Raw genomic sequence first — 20,235 nt, forward strand, 5'->3', positions numbered from 1 at the left:
GGTGTTGTGAAGAGTAAGAAGGTCGTGATGACGACAATGAAGTTGTGGCGTCTTAGGCTTCTATATCGAAGGTTGTCCTTATTTTGAGAATATTGAGAATTGAAAATTGTCATTTTTCAAATGTTTAATTCTATATAATCACCGAAATTAATTTCCTCATAGATCAAAGCAAGACCTTAGTAAAGAACACATTAGTTTGCTGAGTGAAGTTTGTACTGTATTCTTGTATTCTTTGTTCGTTATAACATTGTTTATATAGGCTAAATAACATGTACAGAAATGCTATATATATCTTTAAAACAGTACTGACTAGAACACTTGTGCGGTCAGATAGGTAGTGATGCTCAAGTAGTCTTTCTTTGATGCATGTATATTGGCCTCTTCTTTTTCCTGTTTGTCATGATCGATCTACTCCATATTTGAATTCTGATGGAATCTTATCTATTTTAATTGTCTTGTAGCACAAGAATTTGCTTTGGCACCATTATGAGCAGAGTCGGTCGTAGCTTTTGTTAGGCCATCTCCAGTAAGGGAGTGCTATATTGGGGTCGGGGCTATAATTTAGCTCTCAGAAATATTATTCTTTATTCATGAACAAGTTAACCATCTCCAGTAAGGGAGAGCTAAAATTTTAGCCCTATCAAGTATTTTATGATTTTACATTATGTTTTTTAATTTTTATGATTTTATTTTATTTTAGACTAAAATTAATTTATGAGGAAAAAAATTAATTTTTAAGGTGTATATTTGGATGAGGTATTTATGTGGTATTGTTGATAACATTTTCTGATAAGTTTTTTAAGTGCCACATGCCACTTCGGAAGCAAGTATTTATGTGTATAATTATACTCCTTAATTATGAGTCATTGAATTCAATTGTTCGCGTGATTATGAGTCATTGGATTAATGCAATCATCACAAAGAGCAAGATTGGGCTGATTTGCCGTGGGTCCCACCAAGGGCTAAAGGGCTAGCCATAGGGCTAAATTTAGCTCTCTCCATCCACCTCTCCACCTCTAGCCCTTTGGACATTCTATTGTTGGAGTACATTTTTTTAGCAAAAAGGGCTTAAGTTCACATGTAGCCCTCTTTATTGGAGATGGCCTTAAATTGCTCACTTTAATGGTTAAGGCCGAGTCATCGTTTCTATTTGATCCATGACTCCATGTCACTGTTTTTGCGGCTTTAGGTGATGACTGTGCTCAATTTATATGAGAAATTCTTACGTATGGCAAACGTACCACATGGCGATAGGGCAGCCCAATCAAAACTCACAAAATTTTAAGTATGTTCCGAATTTATCCTTACTTATTAAAATGAAATACTCAAAACACCTCTCGCTGATTAAACAGCCCTACCAGTCATGTGGTACGTTTGCCCTACGTAAGAATCTCTCAATTTATATACCCTAGCTTCTAACAGTTAGAGCATCTAATGAATGCAGATTCTCGACATTGTCTTTCGAAGAAACAGTACGGAAATTTCCGTCCAAACCAGAATTGCGAACCTTAGTGGTGACTGAACCAAGTGGACCTAGTGAATACTTGAATGATATAGAATGAGCTAAGAAAAACAAAAAGGTGTGCTATACATTTGAAACACATAATATAAAAGAGTAAAATCTAAATTATCTAATGAATGCAGATGCAGATATTGTCTTTGATGAAAGGAGTTTCCCTAGTCTTAATGCTGACTTCCCAGCCAACACGAAATGGGTGATTTATATCCTTGCCATCCTCCCTTGCTGAAAACTCTGCATGTTTCAATTATAAGCTCTCCTAGTGTACTGCTGCTGCTGAAGGTGCAGGAACCTGGTTGTTTTCGTTTTTGATTTCGCAATTAGTAATTATTTGGAGGAATGGGCAAGTTTGCCAAGTTATATCAGATTGGAGGCAGGTAATGGGTTAGAATTTGATCCCTGCTGCATGAATAAGAACAATCATGTGCCATCAGTTTTGCTGTTGACAGTATATGAACAGATCAAATGAATGTCAGATGTTCTCATGATATGGTTTCTTCTAATGGAACCAGTAACTTACCGATTCAGTTTTGTGATAAAATTTTATTTGAGCACATGCATTATGCATTGAAGACACAAATATAAACAGATTGCTGCATACTGCCTAAATAGAAAAATAAAAACAAAAAAACTACGGATATTTCCTTTCCATTAACAGTTTATTCTAGTATTCTTAATTCAACTTGTCCCCGACTCACCATCCATCTATACCGATACAGAGTATATATGCACATCGTTCAAGGCAGTAGCGTTTAATCAAGAATTTTTCTTGGCAGGATTAATCGCAATTAAGTTCTTAGTCTCTTTATGGCATTCAACAAGCATCTTTTTTGCCAATCTACTCTTGATCCCTTGTGTTTAAGGGTCATTCTAATGTTTCAGGAACATGTGCGAGCAACAATAGAGTCCGATTCATTATACTTTTGAGTCCAACTTTGGCATTATTGATGCGTAAAGTATTATAGAATAAGTAGATTTTTGTTGTAGTGTTCTAGATAAATCATTTTGGTCATGATAGAAGTAGGGACTAGCTAACCCATTCATAGAGAAAATATAAACAGCACCCACTTTTAGAACATAACAAGAAAAAGATCTACTCAGCTGAAGCGAAATTCAAGGAAGCAAAGATTATGTCTGAAAAGCAATGATATTGTCCAAGATAAATACAACTGACCCAAGGAAATCTAAGATAATACAAGAAATGGGATAAGGGACCCGGTTGTAACAATGGTGCATTATTTGGTAATTGGATGCATTGCCCTTGGTTTTGAAAATTCTTTAAGGGGTTAAGGGCCTTCTGAATCAATTCAATTGGTTTTTTGGTCCCTTGTGTGCCCAGAAATCGAGGCAAAAACAACAAAAACAAACAATCAACCGGATTAAGACAGATAACTTGGGCACATACAATACAAGTTTCACAAACAATAGCACTTTACAAACTTGAGGTCTTTGGATCCTGTATGAAACAGGAACCTGCCGACATAAGGACTAGTAAACGGGTACTTCTGGATAGAGTTTTTAAGAGTTTCAGTAGTATTAATAACGACATTAAGTTAGAAAAGTAGCTGACAGAAACTTGAATTCATGGAAAAAAAAAAAATTACAGAAGTAGTAATAACATAGTAGAAGCAGACTAAGACGGCTAAATGGAAGAGATCACAGTGCATATTACTGGCTAGTTCCTGTTCCTGCACTTCTCCATGGCTCTTGGAGCTGCACATCAAACCAAAATGAATTAAAAAGTTAAAACATAAACAAATACATAAATACACACAGTTATATATCTCAATAAAATCCCCAAGTATCAGTCCTGCTGGGTTACAATTAGATTTAGACAACAAGAAACATGCATATGCAAAATTCAAAATCAACATTGCACACTGCTCAACCTGTCTGCATAATTTTATGCAGGAACTAGAATAAGGTTTACCGGTGGCCATATAATAGGATAGAGCCCCCATTCTAGAATTAGATTTCAACAACAATTCAGTATGTATCTAAACTTTTACTGTCCGATGGTGGTGGTAGAGTATATAGTCAAAAATCCTTAACGGCTTATAATTCAAAGCAAAAGGGAATTTGAGATCTCATAAATCTTTTATTAAACTAGAGGAACCCTGTTAGGAAATGCATTAAAAAAAAAAACTCTTGTGAAATGTCCACAGATTAAGGAAAGTTATTTCTAAGATTATCGCAGCCCAAATCTGTAAGTGGACCACCCAATGTGGCCCTCATCAAAGGAGGCATGAGCAAAGCTTGCAGAGTTACAATGCAATCTAAACCTTTGAAATTTCTAGCTTAAAGGTGAAATCAATTAAAACATGCAGGAAATGGAAACTACTTCCAACAATTTCTTCTGGAACTACTGTTACACAGACACGAGCACACACATAAATATAATAGAAATACCAGTTGGAACAACAAACTCCATAAAAAAAACCTAGCAATTCTGCAAAAACTGAATGCAACACAGATCCATTGCATACACCATCTCAATTCAGGAATATAAACCGATGCCTTTCTAAGAGGTGTGTTCTAAAGTTCAGTGCATACTATAAACTCCATAAGATACTAGTGCAGCAACTAATCAGATCTATTCTATTATTGCAATCATGAGAAATTAAAAATAAATCCTGGGTGAAGGAAAAGCTATTCTAATACTTGGAGCCAACGCTGAGCAAATGCAGCTATTCGCCTATGAGTCCTCACAGCTAGGGGACTCCATTTTTTAACCACTCACTTTATTTGGATCTTAGTTTCCTAAATTTGATTGAGCTGATAAGGGTTTAGGTGGATCGCTCAAGTGTAGCTCACCCTAGTGACACAGGATGGTGGATGGCGTCGGTAAAGCAGAAAATGAGACCTTTGTTTTATTTATTTAATACTGCCAATGGTTGAATTACTCCCTCATCTAGACTCTTCTCTCTCTGACTTCACTCCCCTGCCTCTTTCAAACTTCTCTCAAGCTTTCACCCGACTCTCAAAGTTAAATTTCCCATTTGTTGCAAAGGGCCTCTTACCAGCCCTGCCAATTTGTAGTTGCTCATAATTAAAAAAAATCAATGGAGTGCATAATATACGTACCAAGGCCAATGGCATCTGAGCTTTTCATTATCCTCATCCTTTTGCAGGTATAGATAAACATCCTGTCAAAAGTCCAAACATTCAATTAGAATTTTTTTTTCCCCTAAAAAAAAAAAACCTAGGCATTACAATAGAATTATAAACTTAAGTAAATGACGACATTGGTGTAAAAAACAAAAAAAAACAAAAAACAAAGAAGTGGACACAGCAAGATATCCACAAATGGCAGGAAACTACCAGAGCACTACACACAACCAAGATGCTTTCATTTTGTAATATTACAACCACACCTAGTCATGGGCATGGGAAGTTGGTGCTGATAAATGAAAACAGATGAAACCCTGGATCAATAAACAATTTTTCTAATTCAGGCTTCCAGGTTCAAGAATACTTCTTGTACCTTAATGCAGAAACTGTTTCTCAGTAGGTTTGGCTGATAAAGCACCTACTTCTCTCCCCCATTAAGATAAAATGCAAAGGAAATGCCAATATAGGCAGATAGTTTAAAAAAAAAATGCATTTATACGTAGGCACTGCATTTCTTAACACAACTATGACACCTACATGGTTTATAAATACAACAAACTGATCCTATCTTGGTGAAGATGCCTTAATGCTTAAGTTAATGGCTAACTGGGTACATGCAACTACAGCTACATGCACATCTGATATATTTTATTCTCATTGCTGAACAAGAGCCCCCGTCACGACCACGCATACTAGTAAAATCAAGTTTTATGGTCCACAGTCTACACAATACAAAATCACATTTTGTTTCAGTGCTTGTGGGTTCATAAATTGCACATACTCTTCATGTTAAGGCACCCAAAGTTGATACCTAAATGATGGCCTGACCACAGGATTTTTAATAGTTAACATTTGTGCACTCTCTGATACCTTTAAGGTCCTTGCCATGCTTGCTGTTCACAGAAGCTAACTCCAACTATTTCCAGAATTTCTAATTCATTATCTTACAGACAAAAGGCAGTATATCCCCGTGCTACATAATTGTAATTGATCTGAGCCTATGCAAAGGCTAATTATTTTGTAGAATGACACAGAAAAGGTGACAGTTATTTAGCTTTGGCATCAATAGCAAGTCAATTATGTAATCAGCAACAAATGATTAAAAGAAGCGCAAATATGCAAGTGAATGATAACTTACTCCCAAGGGACATCACCCACAAGCATCCAGTCACCATCTTTGTCCTCGTAGGTGAGGACATATTCTGAGCCATGAAGGAGATCCTTCAGCTTGCTTTCACTAATCTCTCTGCCCAGAGCTCCATGAGATCCATATTGACCTGAAATCATACCAACACAGCAGTAACTGGATCCATGCAACATCCATGCAAAATGTAGCGAACTTAAATGTTAAACACTGAATTAAATGCAAATTACATATACACAGACCAAGACCTTATGTATAGAAATTGAATCTTGGCAATAGCTCACCTATAGTAAAACAGCTAAACATCTTTTCAAGAGCAGAAGAAAGTTCCTGGTATGCAGAGTAATGTTTCAAATCTACTTTCCTCAAATAAGGAGCACCATCCATGCTGACTTTGACATATAGAGCACCAGGCCCTGCTTTTCCATCTACTTCCTCCACGTTCTTTGAGACAGTGGCCAATGAGTTCTTCCTAAATGATCTTATAGGTGGCCAACCAACAACCTGCGCCCTGATGTACAAGAAATATAAGACTCCATTTTCTTGTTAAGGCCATTGCCAACAAAATTTTCACTACTATACCAAACTTTTTTAATCATTTACTTGGTAGCAGGTGCACTGTTAGTACTAGAATGATTTGGCCTAGTTTCTTTGGCAGCATGAGGCCTCTCTTGCATTATCTTTGGTGGTGCTATCTCTTTCATTTTGGGCTCCTGACTCCCAAGGTTCTCAAGTACAGAACCAGTTTTCAATCCCAAGTTTGGAGAAGGCCTGGGTGACAGCAACATGTTTACCTCTGTATTAGCATATTTGCCCTGCATCACAAGTAGGTTGTAAAACAGAAGTAATACTAAACGTAAATAAATACAACCAATTCTTTCCAAGTTTGCACGAAGCAATTGTGTTCACCTCTGAGAACTCATCCATAGCATCAGAGAACCCTCTCTTGTTGCCTGAAACAACTGTTTTCTGCAATGAATCCTTTAAAGGATGTAATGGGAAAAGGGGTTTCTCATCAAGTTCAGTGGAGACTAGCCTCAGTTCTGAGTCTCTGTCAGGAGATTGGGATCCAGGAAGCCCAAGCCTAAGTTCCGTAGCCTTCAGGTTCAGTCTACTTTTACTTCCATCTACATGGGAGACTTTTGAACTGTCTACCGAAGAGCAATCTGATAATCCCATGTAATTTCGCTCCTTAAAATCTGAGCTGTTAGGACATACACTCTCCATAGAAAGTGAGGAAGATAATGCTGTAACATCACTCCTACCTTCCTCCTCCCCAGCACTGAGAAGTGGTTGTGACATCAGTATTCAGACAAGAAAATTACTCCCAATTTGGTTTGCAACCTGTTAAACGTAATGAAAAATCTTCAGAAAAACACCAATAAAACAGGAGTTACACAACCCAGAATCTTAAAATGGACGCAGAAGCAAAAACAATACAATCAACAACAGCTGTCCACCCTCAGTTTAATGAGAAAGCAAATCTGGCAGAGGCAATCGAAAGATTAAACTTGAAAATCCCCTTATTTAAACATGCATTCCTTAAGACACAAATAATCCTATTTTGTGTCTAAGAACCGTTTTACAAACAAAAACACCAAAGAAAAGAGAGAAATAAATAACACACAATGAAAAGTTCAGCATATTCTCATTAAAATTTTCAGTGGATAAACTATAAAATTAAGCTGCGTGAAGCTTAAGAATTTACCAATCTTTACATTCCTGGTAAAAGGGTTACATATCTAATAAATAAAGAGATGAATGAGACTATAATATTATCACTTCGGCAAAGAATGTGTATCAGGTCAGAAGCACTGAAGAAAGACAATGAGTAATCTGCTAATCAAGTTGCAATCACCACAGTTCCAGAGTAAGAGCCATATTAGGGGGCAAAAGCCAAAAAATAAAAAATAAAATTGGTGGTCGGTTTTATAGATTTCAGAATCAATAAAGAATACTGAAGGTTAATGAAGAACGGAATATTCAAGTGAAACCCAAATCAAAGAGAAAACAGACCCAAAATGAATAGTGATCCACCTGTAGTTTAATATTAAATGCATGTACACAAATACACAATAAAATTAATACAACTTCCTCATATCAAAGAAAAACAATCAAAAAGTGAGAAACCCAGCAACAAAAATTCACCCAAACATAGAACCAGAGCATATACCCAAAAACAAAATAACCAGATACTGATGCTTTTCCGAGAAGAAATAAAAAAGAACTAAGAGAAAATATAAACACAATAAAAATGCAAACCTTAAATTCATGCATTTTGTGGGAGTAGAGAGTAAAAGCCCAGAAACCCAGTAAAGTAAACTACTTGATTGCAAGGAAAAGAATGCAAATAAGAGCTGTATATTACCTGCACTTCCTTCCCTTCAAAGCCAACGCACAGTAGGAGAAACAAAGACAGAGACTTTGAGTTGGAAACCAAAACCAGCGTCACTGAAAGTGAAGATTACCGGAAAAAGACTGAGAAACAGAAGCAAATCTGGGTCAAAATGACGCCCTGAGATGAATAAAGGAACCACATTTACCTGAAATACTATGCAGATCAACGGCTGAAGAAAACCCAGAAGAGAAAAAGGAAAGAAAGCCAAGAAATTGAATTGAAGAGGGTCTCTGTTGGTTTTAGCTGACAAGGAGAAGGTGAGAGAGTCGGAGAGAGAAACGGGGGAGCTAAGGACCCTCCATTCGGCACTAGGTAACACAAGTGAGAGAAGCTAGTTTGCTGTCCGATGTGAACCTCTACGCAGTAAAACAACACTCTATTATTAAAACCAAGTGTCTCCCCAGAACCAAATTGAAAAGCTTAATCTTGCTCCCCCTTTCTTTTTGTTTTTATATTTTATATTCCTCTTTTTACTCACAAACAAACTCATATTTAATGTTATAATGTATTTTAATCTTATATAATGTTAACAATTTTTAATTTAACTAAAAGTGATTTAATTTAGATGCCGATACGTGATTGCAAAATATGTCTTTCCGTCGATATCTTAAATTGGTCAAAAAAAAAGAACCACTAGTGGAAACTGGAAACGACCCTCATTGTTTAATTATCTAATTGTTAACAAGTAAATTACATACAAATGAACAAATATAAAATATGTTATATTTGTAAATATTAAGATGATTATAATCATAATTAAATGACTAAGCAATTTAAAATTTTCTTTATTTTTTTAAAGTACCATTGAACGAAAGCAGATTTTGACTAGGGATGGCAAAAATCCCCAGTGGGGCGGAGCTCCATTGGATACCCGCCCCTAATGGGGGGCGAATTCGGGGACAAATGAGGAATGGGGATGGGGATCCCAAATCCCCGCTATCTAAAATTGGGGATGGGGCGGGGATGGTATTGTGATCCCCATCCCCAAACCTGCCCCATTAATATATACATATGGTTAACTTATATATATATATTTTAATTTATTTTTTATAATATAAATCACAAATAGTGTTTTGATTTTTGCACTCACTGAATTATGATTTATGAATTTAATCATATTTTAAATTTATTTGTTGTAAATTTTGATTTTAAAAAAGACAATATGAGAAAAAATTATTTTATTTATTAAATTCTTATTGGGGATTTGGGGCGGGTTTGGAGGTTTAGTCCCCAATGGGGATAGGGACGAGGAATCCCCAATATAATTTTATTGAGGATTGGGGCGGGGATGGGGGTATAAAATGACCCCGGGGATGGGGATGATATTGTGATCCCCATCCCAAACCCGCCCCATTGCCATCCCTAATTTTGACTAGCTTCCAGTCTAACTAGCTGATTCTAGAGTATTGCTGGACCATTAATAGAGAACTTGTGTAACTGTTTTTTAGAGCCATGACCCATGAAACCTAATAATTTTCTTTAATTTAGTCATTGGGTAACTTAAATCTTCAAGATTGCCTCTTTTATAGCGTGCTTCGTTATGTTTCTTACTCAGAAGCATTAAATCAAGCAATGCTTGTCATGAGTCAAATGTGTACCTTGTCACCTAAGCAATGCCATCATGAAAGATGCTGAAAGACAAATTAAGATTGAAAACTAGCACTGACTACTTCAAATGGAATCATAACCGAAAAGAAAAGAAAAAAAAGAAAAAAAAAACCAAATGGAATCTATTTAATGCAAATGCTGAGGCTGAATCCCAATGTCAATCTGATAGGATGAGATTCTTGTTAGGCATCAGATCAAATCAGACCATGCATGTTACTGCTATCACTTAGCAGTAACGACACCAAAGCAAAGCAAAGGAAACCAACTAACTACTTGCATGGATTTGGAAACCATGGGATTATTCATTACCTCAAGGAATTTGGATTTTCATAGTGCATAACATGGGCACATGCACCTGTGTGTTCAGATATTGGAATCCCACCAAACCTGTCCAATAATTCCTAACACAGTGACGAATCCCTGTTCATTGTGAATCACATGCAAGATTCACAACTAGGAAGTGTCCATATCTTTCTCCTGTGTGGGTAATCTTTAGTTCCATGTTTTCATCGTTCTGTCCTAAACTAGAAGGGAATATGATGGGGATGATGTCCTACAAGCTTTGGGCAGTTATGCCTATTCTTTCATTATTTTTGGTGCAGAAGGAAAACGATTGGGGAAATTCTTGGGTAGGGCAAATGTACCAACCATGTGGTACGTCCGGCAAATCATATCTCTATATTTTTTAATTGAATTCCAAGACTACCCATATTTAATTATAATGAAATACCCATAGACAATGATTGACTTGGCGTATGGCCACGTGGTACGCCTGTCTTATATAAGATTCTAAGAATCTCTCAAAGAGTTGTTAAGATTACACTAATGAAGATATAAAATTATGCTTTGACTTTCATTTGAGAATGGGCATGTCTAATGTAATCATGTTGCCCTCCAATTTCCAAAACCCCAGAGGCCCCACCATCATTTTCGTTTATTATTAGTTATAGTTCTTTTTTATCAAATAAACAACTTATACATAACAACTAGCTTATAGTGAGACTTCCCACTTATAAAAGAGAAAACTTATGCTACTAGACAAAATGGTACTCGACATTAGTTATTATTTTTCTGAAAAATGATTAGAGAAATTATTGTAAATAGAAGTACATGAATTCAAATCAAGAAGATTTTTTTTATTTTTTTTATTTTAGAATGAAATGAAGGAGGATTAATTGTTGGGAACTTCTATTCATACCTCCAAGATTGGTATTTGGACCTCTCTCTCTTTTTCCAAGTAAGTAATAGTTGATTTTGTCAACTCATATCAAATTACCAACAAGGACACAAAATATGGGAGAAAAAAAAAATAATAATAAGTCTTCAACTTGGAAAAAACTTTCTCCTCCAACATAAACCCTAAAATCATTAGCAACAGTTATTCTTTATCTCTCAAACGTCAATCTTGGTGGTGAGATTCTACTCCCCGAGTCAGAAGTGAGATAAAATCTATCAAGCTTAATATCTAGTTAGAAAGTTATACCTAGTTATCTAGTTGAAATTTGAATATTTATGTTTGACCTTTGAACAATCATATGATGATTATGCACATTTATATGTGCTACAGTACCTAGCTAACTTTTGATATAACTCGTCAACGTCACATGCACAAGTTCATGGAAGAAACACTAAAATACATATGGAATGAAAGAAATAAAATAGGAGCGACAAAATTACGTGAGAGAGAGAGAGAGAGAGAGAGAGAGAGAGAGAGACTACCACCTGGAGATTTTTTTAATTTTTTTTAAAGGTAAAATAGGATTGTGAATTGTTCAAAAATTGAAGGAGGTCAATTTACCGATTTTGGAGGTATGAATAGAATCTAAAAATAAAAAAAGACTTTTATTGATTTTATTGGGCAATGGGCATTTTGGGAAAATTAGAGAGGTGTAGATAGCATATTGGTCATTTGTAAAAGTAAGTTGGAGGTCTATTAAGTGGAGAGGTCCAAATACCAATTTTGGAAGTATAAATAGAAGCTCTCTTAGTTGTTGTATAATAACAAGAACAACGATCAAGTTACCAATTACGATCATAACAACCTAATTTATTTTGTAAAAACAACATATGCTTTAATTTTAGAAGAGACTGTTTAACAACCTAAGTTCTTTTTTGGATTAAATTATGTTTAGTCCTTGTACTCTGCCTCCAGCATTGTTTCAGTCCCTGAAATTTTAATTTCATTCAAAAAGTACCTGAGGTCACAATTTCCGTCCAATAGGTTCAGTCCGTCCAAATGCTCATTTAACTGGCTGACGTGGCAGATAAGTAAACGCCAACTCAACACCATGTAAGCATGGTGGATGGTAAAATGTCGAGAATAGCCCTGACCTCCCTTTTAATTTTTTTTTTATTCTTCTCTTTTTTCTTCATCCTCTTGTTCCTTACTCCCAGCTCACCTTAACTGGAATGAATCCATTTCCAAGATTAAGTGATGAACCAGTCGCACCCACTATCCACCTTCAACAAAATTGCCGGCACCATCTCTCGACTCGTTCTCCAACTTAGAACGAGGGTTTGTTGGTAGACACCAGCGGAAGTAGCAATAGCGATGCCGAGTTTGGATTTTCGAGGAGCGAGTTCTAGACGAGTCATCAACTCGCGGGGACAGTGGAGTTTTATCATATGCATGTGTTTCTTTGCTACAAGATTCTGTAGGTTTGGCCGCCGAGGATTGAGGTGACGAAGTTTTGATCGGCTGCTGTGGCTGCTCTATGCATCAGTGATGGCGAGGAGGGTTGATATGAATAAAGAGGTATGGTTTTTGTTGGGCGTTTGGTTTGTATTGTGGTGAATTGAAGTGGGTATTGCTTGAAATGGGTGAAGCTTTGTTAACAGAGAAGACGTTGAAATCTGGAGTGTTAAAAGAATGGATTTCTTTGCTTAATTTTCATTTCTGGAATCTGGGTTTTCAAATTCGGTGCTTTCAATGTTTGGGTTTTTTATTTTTCTTTTTGGGTAGTTAGATTTTGGGGTTTTTGGGATTGAATTGAAGGTGAGGAAGAAGAAGAAGATGGAGCTCTCATCGTTTAGCTCCACCTCGTGGGTACAGGGATTGCTCTAAAGTTGATGGAGCTTCGTTTTTCTTCGGCTTTCCGGGGGCTCATCCTCTTCTCCGGTGAGGATTTTGGTGTCTTTTTGGTTCCAAAAAGAAGAGAAATTTGATTTGGCAATGGGCTTGCTGGGAATGATCGAGTTAGGTATGGAGGGGGTGGTGGCAGTGGCGGCCGCGGTGGTGAGTATTCGAGTAATTTTGGGTTTCAGAGAAAGAATTGGGGTGGAATTTGGTTTTTGATGAACTCAGGAAATACCTAGATGTTGGATATGTTAGTTTGATTGATTGTGCAGGTCTGGTTCTTGGAATTTGCTGATATATGATGGTAATGGGATTGGTGGTTGAGCTCGAGAGAGAGCTCAGTGGTGGTGGTTGTGGTTAAGAAGTAAGAAGAAAAGAAAAAGAAATGGAATAAAATAAATTAAAAAGAAAAAGGAAGGGAGAAAGATTATAGGGTTATATTGGACATTTCACCATTATCGAGCTGAGTTGGCGTGGTTTGGATTGCCATGTCAGCAACTTAACGGTGCAATTTGACGAAATCTTAATGGTGAGGGCCTATTGGACGAAAATTTTGACTTCAGGGACTTTTTGGATGAAATTAAAATATCAGGGACTGAAAAGATGTTAGAGACAGAGTACATGGACTAAACATAATTTAATCCTTCTTTTTTTTTGTTTTTTTTGTTTTTTTTTTTGTTTTGAGTTAAATGAATTTGATTCAAAAGACCCTTAATTGGGTTGATTAGAATCAAAGTTAAATGCATCATGCACTCCAGTACATGATTAAACCAGAACAGATTGGTGCTAGACTGCTAGTATCATATGCAATGATTGCTAGACGGTGAGCAATAGAGTTGGCAGTTTTGGGAATGTGGCCCAAAGAAATAGTTGGTAAAGCATGTAAGGCCGTCTTGATGTCATCAATCAGGTTGCCATCCATAAGAGTTTCATGATGCTCATTGGCAATATCTCATGTTGCTTGCAGACAATCAATCTTCACTACAACATTATCAACTTGCAATGTTTTAATTAGTTGCATACCTTCTTTGATTGCTCTTAATTCCACTTGCTTTGGGGATGCCATATTTGAAACAGGAACAACAAAGACTGCTCGGAATTGCCCAGTTCTATCACCCAGAATGCCACCTAGACATCCCTTGAAATTATTAGGCCAATAACCTCCATCCACATTCGGTTTCCAGCTATCATCTGCTATTGGCTTCCATCACTATGCCAACAAACCCATCAGACGACAGACTTTGACTGTCGTCTGATATGAAGAAAATCTGTCGTCTATTAAGCTGATATCTGATTGGTGTTCAGACGACAGTCAATGCCCGACGTCAGAAGATGACTCAGACGATAGTCACCAAAAATATATCTGTCGTCTGAATGTAGCTCAGATATACACAAAATGGTAGTATATGTGGTTAAATATGATATCAGACGACAGTCAAATGTTGTTGTTGTTTAACTTTAGCAACAGACTTTAATAATTTTTTATTGTCTTAAAAAATATGAGACAACAATAAAGTGTCTACTGAATGTGTAGAATTTAGAAGTTTATTTTCAAAATTTGTTGTGTGAACTTCATTGACACAACATTTTCTTTCATTTATCTATTGTGTCTCTTATTCTAAAAGGACTTTTAATTGTCCTCTGATTGTGTGGATGCTTGAAATCTCTTTGTTATTTCTGATGTGTGTACTCCTTTCAAACCACAGTCGTTGATAACATTCTATTGTTTGATATTGTTTAAAAAGACATTTATATGTCGTCTGAATATGGAGATAGTTGATGTTTCATTGTTACGTCTGTTGTGAGAAAGTATCATACATCACAATATTCTGTCGTGGGAATGAGACTAAGACTATAGAAATTTATTTTTGTCTATTGAATCTTCTTGTTTCAGACAACAGTATTTTGCCTGAATTCTGTTGTTGGACATTCAATTGTTCCACATTTTTATATTGTGTGATTTGGTTTAAAACCACAGAATTTGGCTTCAATGTGCCATACCAGAACCTGGAAATAAACATAAACCACAGTATATACCAATACCATTCATTTAGAAAATGGTACCATATATTCATCAAATATCTAGAAATCACTAACATATCCACTGCAAATCATGTACTACCATTTCCATATTCCACCAATGTACATCAACTGTTGAAAATAATCAACAGATTAAAATCCATACCAGGCTAAAAGTGACTAATCAGCTGCTAAGGTTAAAATGATCGATAATAGCAAAAGCTGATCATTTGGTTAGGCAAAAACCCTCCAATATCTAGCTATATAGGCATGCTGATGTCAATATGCACAAAAACAGACCCTAACTATTCATGTACGACAAACCTCCTAGCATGCACACTACATATCTGGAAACATGATAACATGCTTCGCCCATTCTGCCCGAACTTGATCAATGTCCTTTTCAGTGTAAACCAGATTTGTCCTTCTTTCCCACTGCAAAAAACAAAAACAAAAACCAAGACCCAAATCAAATCACTATCATATATCCCAATGATGAAAAAGTCATACTGAAACCATGAAATACAATCTGTTATGGTATCAAAAACACATACTTTAGCTGCAAACTCCAAATTCTTATCTTCCACTATCTCCTTCATGTAGCGCATGATCCAATACCCACAAGTCTTACTATCTTTCTGCTCCGAAATGCCCTGAAAAAAAAAACACCGTACCATATCAGAAGCACTTAAGAGTATAAAACCTTAGGTGATAAGACCCAAAAAACGCAATTAACTTACAGCAAGATTTTTCCATTGAATGGTTTTCTTCCCTTTCTTATTCTTGTGTGCATTGTAGATTTTAATGGAGCTTGCAAATCAATAGCAGACCATCAGCATATATAATGCACAAACAACTCCTAGTTATCGACTTATACAGTGAAAAATCAGTCAACTCACTTGTCCAGAATTGTTTTCCATTCACCAGCGATGAGTCGCCTCTTTAACGGATCCATGAAGTGAATGGTTTCTTCAGCTGGATTCACAGCAGACAATGTCCAATGACCACTATATGCAATAAACAAAACTCATTATAAGTTTAAACTAGTTTATATAAAGCATTCACCAAAACGTAATATAACACAACATACTGCATGGTAATTCAGTTTACACACCCTGAATTATATGGGACCAAATAAATTTGCCCAGACTTCCCATTTATGAACCAATTTGATACTAAGCGAGCTCGTTCGGTTGGATTTCCACAACCACTTGCACCCGTGTGAGCAGGGTCGACAAAAGCGACCATGTCATTCATCTTAGCCTTCTTCAACACACCTTGAAGGTAGCTACATCGACATTTCACAACATTTCAACTGATTTCACAAATGAAAAATCACAAAACCTAACAAATAATAGGAAACTTTAACGTGTTGCATTACCTCATGTAAAAAACAATGCAGCTGCCTGAAATTTCCAATAAGTGTGTCATAGCATAGATGTCCTTTCTAAAGACAAAGGCTTTATGTGGATGACCAAAAAGTTCTGGTCCAAAAGTGGCGTGGATGGTTGCCCCATTCCGCAATCCAATGTTTGCCCAAATGCATAAGTCCTTTAAAGGTGCAGGGAGATTCGATGGCAGGATTTGCAAGTCTTCCTTATCATCAAACATATCTTTCTGTGGCCTATTAGGAATTTTACGCTTTGGTTTTTTCTAATGTTGTAAAAATGAAGTTAGATTATATTCCATAATCACATATGCAGAAGGAAACACAAAGAAATTGAGTTACCTTCCCACCAGGTGCAGGGGCAATAACAAGGTTCCTCGGCCAAGCGACACAAGTCCCAATGGCATCCTTGACCTTCACTATCTCATCTTTTATGGGAAATGGCAGCAAAGCTTCAGGAACAACAGTTTCTGTGATAGAGACACACAAATTCTCCTCTCCAAGTGGAACACCATGGATTGTTTGCTGTTTGGTCTCAAGGTCGACACTGATGACAGTTCCAATAGCCACAATGTTTTCCACCGTGTCAATGGCCAGTTTATACTTGGTCTCACCTAATTGTTCCTATACATGAAACAAATTAAATCCATACAGTTCTATATCCAAAAATCCATATCAGCATACCTACAAAGTTCAAGTATTTAGGCAAGCACGATATTTACCTCTTCACCATGTACTGGTGCCTCTAGTACAATGACATCTTCTCTAACCTCCTCTTCCAATATCGGGTTTAACCGTACCCTCTCATCACTGGGCTGCACAATTTCCTCTTCAACCTCGATGCTCACTTCATCTCTTAAAACCAACTTCTTCTTCACACCCTTCACCTCAGCTTCAATATTATCATGTGCAGCCTTCTCCGCAGCCTTCTCCCCATGGCGAGAACAACTCCCTTGTCCTGAACCAAGCTCATTAACTGCTGTGACAGGTTTGGGGGACTCAACAGGCAGCTCCTTCCCATCGACCTTCGTTTCTAGCTTCGCAATCCTCTCAGTCCAATAAGCTCTCTCCTCAGCAAGTTTTCTATCCCTCTCCTCCTCCCATGCAGTTCTTTCCTTAGCTAACTAAACTTCCTTCTCCTCCTCTAGTATCTTCTTCAGCGATAACCTAGTCCTCTGTTCAAAAGTCATCTTTTGCCGTTTTGGCAAGTTGAAATATAAATCGGGCTTGACATTGCCACCAACACCTCTAACTCTACCTCTATGCTCCGGATTCCCCAATGCAAGAGTGAGCACATCATCAGACCCAGATGTGGCAATTTCCCCTTCAGCCTCCCTTTTCCTTAAATGTTCCTGATTCAAAATATCCGCGTTAAATGCTGCGATAGCATTACATCCATGCATATATAAATTAATATGAACTTGATGTCCATACTTACAATTTTTTCGGCTTTCTTCTCTGCCTCAGGTTGTTTGAAGTTGCCATTCCTATCTTGCCGAGCCTTAATCCACATTGTAGCTCTATCAAGTTCTTGTAAAGGGACACTTTCAGACTTTGACAAATGAAAACACAATGAATTAGTTAATATTCTGTACATATCACCTTAGAATATGTTGACTCGTCTAAATATAAAACTAACCAGTTCTTCCATTAAATTTGCATAACCTTTGCGTGACATACGATAAGGATATTTATTCTCCTTTCGCTTTGCAATTTGGGCTTCACGTATTTCCTGCAAACCATAACATAAGTAAATTAGAAACTGCAATGAATATTCATAGAGAGAGCACCTTCTGAAACCAAAAAACACAACAAATTTTATCAAATCAGTAACCTGGAAGGTAGCTGAAAGCCTATCAGCAACAAACTGGTGCCAAGTATCCTTCGTTATGCTTCGGTAATCATCTGGAGGATTTTCTAACAGTTCTGGTTCATCCATATAAGGGATGATGTACATGTTTGTTAACTTGCTCTTGAACTCTCTCCATTTAGTTGCAGCAGATGAAATCACCATTTTTTTAAGCTCTTTAGGCACCACAAATGCATCCTACATACATGTACAATAAACTAAGCTACTGTAATGCAAAGCTAATTAACATGTAGAATATATATAAACTAATCAAGCTGAAATATGGTCAGTAAGTACCTTTATAAATTCCCATATCTTTTCCTTTTCATCTAGATCCACTTCTCTCCAATCATTTATTGAGATAGGGATCTTCGTATGTGCCAACACCCCAATGTAAGACTGCATTTCTTTTGCAGCCTTACCAACAGGTTCTCCTTTTTCATTAAACTTCACAGTGAGCCTCTTTCCTCGGATAAGCCTGTTTGTAATGCGGCTCATCGTAACCATTCCTCGCTTCAGCAACTTCAATCCACCAGTTCTGTTTTCATCATCATCCTCCTCAGACTTCTTGGTCTTACTGGAAACAGACTTGTTCGTTGACTTGGTTGATGACACAACCCCGTTGGACTTAGCAGTTATAGTCATGCTAGTCCGAGACTTCTTGGGGGAGGCAGCCTTTTTGGTAGTCCGACCCTTCTTGGGAGAGGCAGCCTTTTTAGTAGTTCGACCCTTCTTGGGAGAGGCAGCTATTGATGTAGTATTAGACTTCTTGGAAGAGGCAGCCTTTTTGGTAGTTCGACCCTTCTTGGGAGAGGCTGCTTTTTTGGTAGTTTTAGATATGGGATTGGCAGCCTTTTTGGTTGATGTCTCAGCCCCTTCAATTGCTAGAATTGGTGTTGCTGGTTTTGTCCTCGATCGTTTCATTGCCACAGCCTTAATCCTTAGAGCTATGGCTCTTGCAGAACTTGATGATCTAGTAGAAGGCGACATCATCTGAAACACATAACCCAAATGCATGTTGTTAGCTACATGTTAATACTATCATGATAAGATTTAGTTAATAGTTAAACAGAATATCAATAAAAATTAACTAAAGCAACAGTGTAACACGAAACAAATGGATGAAAGTGGTCTGTGTATATTATTCTTAAACTTGTAGCCTACTTAACAAAGCAAGAAATCAAAACAAAGAAAAGCAGCCTATACTAATATCAGCCTATATAATTAAACACATCGACCATCCTCATTCTCAACCCATATTCCTTCATCGCCATCTCGAATATAGGAGCTAGGCAGATCACCAACTACATCATCAAAGGTCTCAATCGATGGCATTGTAGGAATGAATGGGTGTTGTTCCAGTTCAATATCTTCCATTTCTTCATCATTACACCCTCCTTGGTAGTCTCTTTCCGGGCACCGCACTACCACTGACCATTGATCATCAAGGGGGTCTTGTATGTAGGAAATCTGTTTCACATGGGTAGCTAAGACAAACGGATCATTTAAATGCCCTACCCTATCAAGTTTAACCAAAGTAAACTCAAGTTCGTCTACTTTAACCCCCCTAGCTGACTCCACCCAATCACACATGAAGACGGGTATCCTAAACTTGTAGTAGTCCACCTCCCAAATTTGTTGTATCCTGCCGTAAAAGTCCATATCATCAGTTTTAGGGTTTTTATCCCTTGCACTAGCAACTTGCATTGCATCAGCAACAAAAAAAACCCCGCTATTTTGAACTGATCGTACTTTGTCACGCTCCGAAGTGTTAAAATCAACCCCATTCACATGGTAACCACCAAATGTAGGGACCTCCATTTTTGGTCCACCAGCCAGCCACCTAATGGTTTCAGGAACATCATTATCGGCAAATCTCATTTCATTTGCAACCTACAAATAAATTGACATGTCAAAAGTATGGAACCACACAAGTTTATTGAACTCGAAACTCAAAATTGAATAGACATTATACTACTGCAATGAGGTCGAAGATAAGTTATGTACCCTCTCCTTGAACCAACCAGCAAAGGTAAGGTTCTGTTTGTCCTTCAACCATTTCTTATTTTTTTTGAACCTTGGAAAACTCAACTTTAGGAATTCCATATGCTCTCTGCAATGGAA

The 20,235-nt window shown here is 37.1% G+C and overlaps 1 protein-coding gene and 1 long non-coding RNA gene across 2 annotated transcripts; both read right to left on the reverse strand.

Annotated features, from left to right (window-relative positions):
• Positions 1-2,898: 2,898 nt before the first annotated feature.
• LOC112179567 (auxin-responsive protein IAA8) lies at positions 2,899-8,551 on the reverse strand. Its single transcript, XM_024318026.2, has 8 exons — positions 8,318-8,551; positions 8,143-8,225; positions 6,684-7,118; positions 6,378-6,589; positions 6,059-6,285; positions 5,769-5,907; positions 4,604-4,665; positions 2,899-3,232 (listed from the first exon to the last, which is right to left on the reverse strand). The coding sequence occupies exons 3-8, from the start codon at positions 7,074-7,076 to the stop codon at positions 3,195-3,197; spliced, it is 1,071 nt and encodes a 356-aa protein (XP_024173794.1). The 5' UTR covers positions 7,077-7,118; positions 8,143-8,225; positions 8,318-8,551; the 3' UTR covers positions 2,899-3,194.
• Positions 8,552-15,614: 7,063 nt separating this feature from the next.
• LOC112178247 lies at positions 15,615-16,037 on the reverse strand. The gene is made up of 3 exons (XR_005802800.1): positions 15,990-16,037; positions 15,775-15,882; positions 15,615-15,685 (listed from the first exon to the last, which is right to left on the reverse strand). It is a non-coding gene; the product is annotated as an uncharacterized LOC112178247 (long non-coding RNA).
• Positions 16,038-20,235: the final 4,198 nt, after the last annotated feature.

The sequence above is a fragment of the Rosa chinensis genome, chromosome 7 (assembly GCF_002994745.2).
Source record: "Rosa chinensis cultivar Old Blush chromosome 7, RchiOBHm-V2, whole genome shotgun sequence".
NCBI lineage: Eukaryota > Viridiplantae > Streptophyta > Magnoliopsida > Rosales > Rosaceae > Rosa > Rosa chinensis.